Source organism: Aegilops tauschii, chromosome 4, assembly GCF_002575655.3.
Source record: "Aegilops tauschii subsp. strangulata cultivar AL8/78 chromosome 4, Aet v6.0, whole genome shotgun sequence".
Taxonomy (NCBI): Eukaryota; Viridiplantae; Streptophyta; class Magnoliopsida; order Poales; family Poaceae; genus Aegilops; species Aegilops tauschii.
Genome location: NC_053038.3, coordinates 1,047,669 through 1,052,898, shown reverse-complemented (window position 1 = coordinate 1,052,898; position 5,230 = coordinate 1,047,669). Strand labels below are relative to the sequence as shown.

Genomic DNA, 5,230 nt, shown 5'->3' with positions numbered 1-5,230 from the left:
TAATGGATACTAGGGATCAAACCCTAACAAAACTAACTCGATTACATGATAGATCTCATCCAACCCATCACCGTCCAGCAAGCCTACGGTGGAATTACTCACGCACGGCGGTGAGCATCATGAAATTGGTGATGGAGGATGGTTGATGATGACGACGGCGACGAATCCCCCTCTCCGGAGCCCCGAACGGACTCCAGATCAGCCCTCCCGAGAGGTTTTAGGGTTTGGCGGCGGCTCCGTATCGTAAAACGCGATGAATCCTTCTCTCTGATTTTTTTCTCCCCGAAAGCAAATATATAGAGTTGGAGTTGAGGTCGGAGGAGCTCCAGGGGGCCCACGAGGTAGGGGGCGCGCCCCCCACCCTCGTGGCTAGGGTGTGGGCCCCCTGGTCTTCATCTTTTGCAAGGATTTTTTATTATTTCCAAATAGACGTTCCGTGGAGTTTCAGGTCATTCCGAAAACTTTTGTTTCTGCACATAAATAACACCATGGAAAGTCTGCTGAAAACAGCTTCAGTCCGGGTTAGTTCCATTCAAATCATGCAAGTTAGAGTCCAAAACAAAGGCAAAAGTGTTTGAAAAAGTAGATACGACGGAGACGTATCAGTAACAATCGTTGATCCAAACCCGTTATGCATCTTCATATTGTTCCTGGGTGATCGTAGGGCAATTTTTTTTTCTACTACATTTCCCAACAACAACCTTTTACAAGTGTACTCATCTTCGTTTGGAGGATAACATTATCCATGAAAATTGTCTTCCTCTTTTGGAGACAGATCTTTTGGTAGCAGTTTTTGCAAACTGATTGATGGATTCAAGCTATTCTTGAAGTCACGTTTTGATGCAGTGAGTTGTAAGCATGTTATATCCATGAAGAAGAAAAATCTTATTGCTTCTTTGTAATTGCCAAGTTGGAGATAAACTTACACACGACCCGAGAAATTTGTTCTATTCATGACAAATTCGACACCGGATTTGAAGAATAATACACAGATGATGCTTCAATTTAACATAACTTATGTCAACACATTTACACAAGGCTCGATCTCCTTACTCCAAGGATTGCATTACAGAGGGTAAAATGATATACATATAGACAACAATATTTGAAATCACACATTTCATAAGAAAAGAAAAGAAAAAGATCAGTAGAATATGTATTCCCGACATTTACCATTGAACCTCGCGCTAGTTGTAGCTTCGAAAACGAACAAACCAAAAATAAAGAAAATCAGCGCAATGCCTCAAACACCCCTCACACTTTTGTTTCAATTTTGAAGGAGTCGACGATTGTATGTAGCCTATCCTTCATCTTGTCCCATCTCCTCTCGTTTGCACCAGTCGCCAACGTGTAAAACTTGCCTGCAACATCCCATGCACAGTGAGGAGATGGCAGATAGTAGTGACCACCGACCAGTGACATCATCAATCAAGCATTTCAAATACAAGTCAGAGAGCAGGAACCGTGCAAGAGAAGCTGATTGAAGTTTACAACAAACATGGCATCTTATCGAGAGAGGAAACGGTGATGCCAGATAGGAGTTAATACCATTTGCTATGGTAATTGTGCCAAGTGCATGTCTTGTGAAATTTGGAGCCTGAGCCGTGAACTCGAAAGTGTAGTAAGCTCTTCCATCGATATCGGTCTGGACAACGAAATGCACCTTGTGAGTTTAACAACAAGCGAATACCATAAAATTGATGCACAAAAGCATATCATATAAAGTTGACAACAAAAGGACATTTGACCCAAAAAAAACTATTTGATACTACTACCCTAATCAAAAAGTATTAGACAATTTGTACGAATGATTGATATATTGATGTTACAATGATTGATGAAGCTCATATTTCTTTAGGTAAAATGCTAGGATGATACACAAGGTTCCTCGGAAACAATAAGAACAAGAAATGCATAATGCAAACAAGTAAGAGAAAGAACACCTTATCCCTAGACAACTGCTGGTGACATTTACATTACAATCATCATACAAGGACTGCTCACCAAAGTGGACCAATGCAGATTCCTGTGTTGTATGTATGCAGCTGGAAATACTATTGCTATCTGACTAGGACAAAATTCTGCTTTCATCTCTCGCATTTCTCACAGCGACGATTACATTACCCAGAGTTGTGTAGATCTATGCGCCCGCGTGTCTACTAAACTGTGAATGGATATATCTGTTGGATGTCTATTTCTAAAGCGGCCATTATATGTCGTCCCTTCTTCACATAAGTTACAGTTTTAGATGTTTGGATCAACCAATAATGACATAAACATACATCTTCAAATTAATCAAAATAAATACACCTCTTTTGTGAGGATTAAATTAATGAAAAAGGCACACACGCACCTCTTTCGCCTCGATCAACTTGGTCTTCTGCGTGGGCGGAGATAGGACTTTCCGTACCAAAGCCTCGGCGACCTAGAGAAAACAACAGATTACACATAGCAGATCGGATTTATATTTGAACAAACCACACTCTGCAGGGTTCCATCTATCTGAAAAGCATATGACCGAGTGGAGTGGAGCGGCACGGAGGACGAAGGACCTGGTCGGGTGGGCCGAGGTCGCGGATGTCTTCCTTGGTGGTGGGGATCATGTTGATGCTGACGCTCTCCAGCGGCTCGATCACGTCCTTGTACACCTTGTCCTGCCCTTGCACAGACACCTCCTGCTCGATCACGTTCAGCATCACCAAGTGTATGCAGCATGCGCATGGAGCAGAGCAGAGGATTAATGGAGTGAGTGTTGCATGGTTTTTTACAGGATGGAGAGTACGTACCTGCCATCCGAATGGGTAGACGAAGGAGTAGCCGGCCTTCCGGTCGATGACCGGCATGAACTTGCCGTCCGCCGCCGCCACTGTGCAGTGCAGTGCAGGATTATTGGATGAGAATCGCGGTTAGACCATCAATCATACGAGCTGGAGCATCATCCTATTTCTACGGCGACGGATGGATTCGGAGAAGAAGGAGGGACTCACATGCCGCCGGGGCGGGCCGGGAGACGAGCGCCGCGGCGGCCACGGCAGCCCCGGCCACGAGCACCTGCCGCCGCGGGGAAGGGGAGCTCTCCCCCGCAGCCGCGTCACCTGGCAGGACACAACACGGCACGGAGAGGAAATGAAACGAAGCTCCAGCGGCCAGAGCACGTACACAAAGCCAAAACCATGGCCGGGTGGCGCGAATACAGGTAGAGGAAGCACGGACCTTTGCTGGGGCTGGCCGGCGCCATGGCCCTGACGGTGACGGAGAGCAGCCTCCGCGCCGGCGTCTTGGCGGTCGGGGAAGGGAGGCCGAGGCCATGGCCGTGGAGGGATAAGGAGGTTGCGGTGGCCATGGCTGTGCGCGCGCTGGGACTCCTCTGCTCTGCTCGGCTCTTCCCTATCTTCTTCTTCTTCCAATCCCTCAATGGCCACCCATCCATTCGCCGGCTCGCGTGCGCTCCCTCCGTTGGATCGCCCCAAACTCAATCCAACGGACGGGCACCAAACTCATACACATTCCTTCACTGCTCTTATTTATGCTATCATTAACTCCTCCTTTAACTATGCAAAATGTTCCCATCAACTGAGTTTGTAACTGTACCTAGCCCCCATGATGAAAGAAAAAGAAAAAAAATAACTAGCCGTCACATGATCAATCTCCTCTCTCCACTGCCCCTCCCGCCGTCACTTTAGCGCATGGGCGGATAGAAGGGGATCCCCGCCTCTCGTTCTTTGTGCGGTAGGTTTTGTTCTCGTGGCGGCGATGACGCTCCGACGGTGCCATCTCGGATAAGAAGATCTTCAGCTTCAATCCCAAGTCGAGGACGCTTGTTGCGGTGTTGTCGAAGAGCACGTGTGTTTTGGCCCCCGATGGGATCCACGAGACCAGGAATGACGGTCGGTTATATGTGTTGTCCGTCGGTGTGACTCCATTTACAATGTTGGCAGCAATATCGTCTTCTTCAACGACCTCTTCTTTCAAGCCTCCACGAGCAAGATCAGCGGGTTGTCACGCTGCATGTGAAAATGGGGTTAAGTTTTTTTAGGTCCAAGTGGATTAAGTGAGACTAGCCAGCCCATCCCACTAAAACTGCTTTAGTGGGCTTCAATTGGACAAAAAAAACTATGTGGGTTAGCTCTATTAGCCCATTGGGAACCCACTTAACCCACCAGCCCTTTCTCTCTCATGGATAGAGGAACAGAGGAGGTGTCAACACTCCCACCGCCGTCGATGGACGCACACCTCTGTCGCTTGATACCCGACGCCGTCGCACCCCCTCCTCTTCCGCCTCACACTCAACCCTTCCCGGCATCCCCTGCCTTGCAGCTTCTCCCTCCGCCCTACATCACTGCCCCAGTCAAGAATCGTCGATTCCCTCTACTCGGCCTACATCATTGTCCCAATCAAGAACGACCAGAGAAGATGAGTACCCGGACTTGGCGGCCAACAGAGACTCATCTATTGTTTGCCGTAGAGCAAAGCACCATGAAGATGTCTCCACATGGCCCAGTGAGAGTAGCTGAGTGCTCTCGCCGCCGTCGACAGGCTTGAACTTTACATATATGTTGTCAACCTGCAACAGATGTAACACACTTTTAATTGCTCTGTTGCTTTGTATATGTGTTATCCTCTAGTAAATCAATTCATCTGTATATGTGACTAAAGGTTAAGTGGAATTTGTATATTTGTTGTCCTGTTGCTTACTATATTATTTGACTTGCTGCCGTGCTCCTTTGAAATGTGATGCTTTCAAATGCGAATGCATTTGTCAAGAGGGACCCCACTTATTCCCACATAATCTATGTCAGTTTTGCTGGGATGTCTGGTTTTTTTTAACACCAAATTGTACTGGGACCAGGTGGGAATGTGCTGAGACTCCCTTCTACGGTCCCACCTGCATCCTGATCGGTTTGATCTGGCGACGATACTAGCACGGTTGCTTTGCCTCTGCCTAGACTACCCTCTGCCGACATGCTTGGCGCGATTGACAATGTCCGTCTTACTCGGCGGTCTGCTATCACGATGGCAATTCAACGAGATTTGTTAATCTATGTGTGTTTGTTGATAATAAAAATGCAGTTGCGGCTTTAGCAAAAAAAATTAAGCACACATTTGTACTCATTTTATCGATTTTCTTACAATCTGTCACCCTATGTCTAGGTGCATCCCATGTTCTTATTTGATCTAGTAAGTAATATGAACCAGACATTCATTCATTCACCAGTCAGTAGTGGTAATA

The 5,230-nt window shown here is 46.8% G+C and overlaps 1 protein-coding gene across 1 annotated transcript; it reads right to left on the bottom strand.

Moving 5' to 3' along the window:
• Nucleotides 1-973: 973 nt before the first annotated feature.
• Nucleotides 974-3,500, bottom strand: LOC109745945 (psbP-like protein 1, chloroplastic). The gene is made up of 7 exons (XM_020305058.4): nt 3,214-3,500; nt 2,988-3,095; nt 2,787-2,866; nt 2,553-2,675; nt 2,354-2,425; nt 1,549-1,645; nt 974-1,361 (listed from the first exon to the last, which is right to left on the bottom strand). Exons 1-7 carry the CDS (start codon nt 3,428-3,430, stop codon nt 1,255-1,257), a joined length of 804 nt encoding a protein of 267 aa, XP_020160647.1. The 5' UTR covers nt 3,431-3,500; the 3' UTR covers nt 974-1,254.
• Between the last annotated feature and the right edge of the window lie 1,730 nt (nt 3,501-5,230).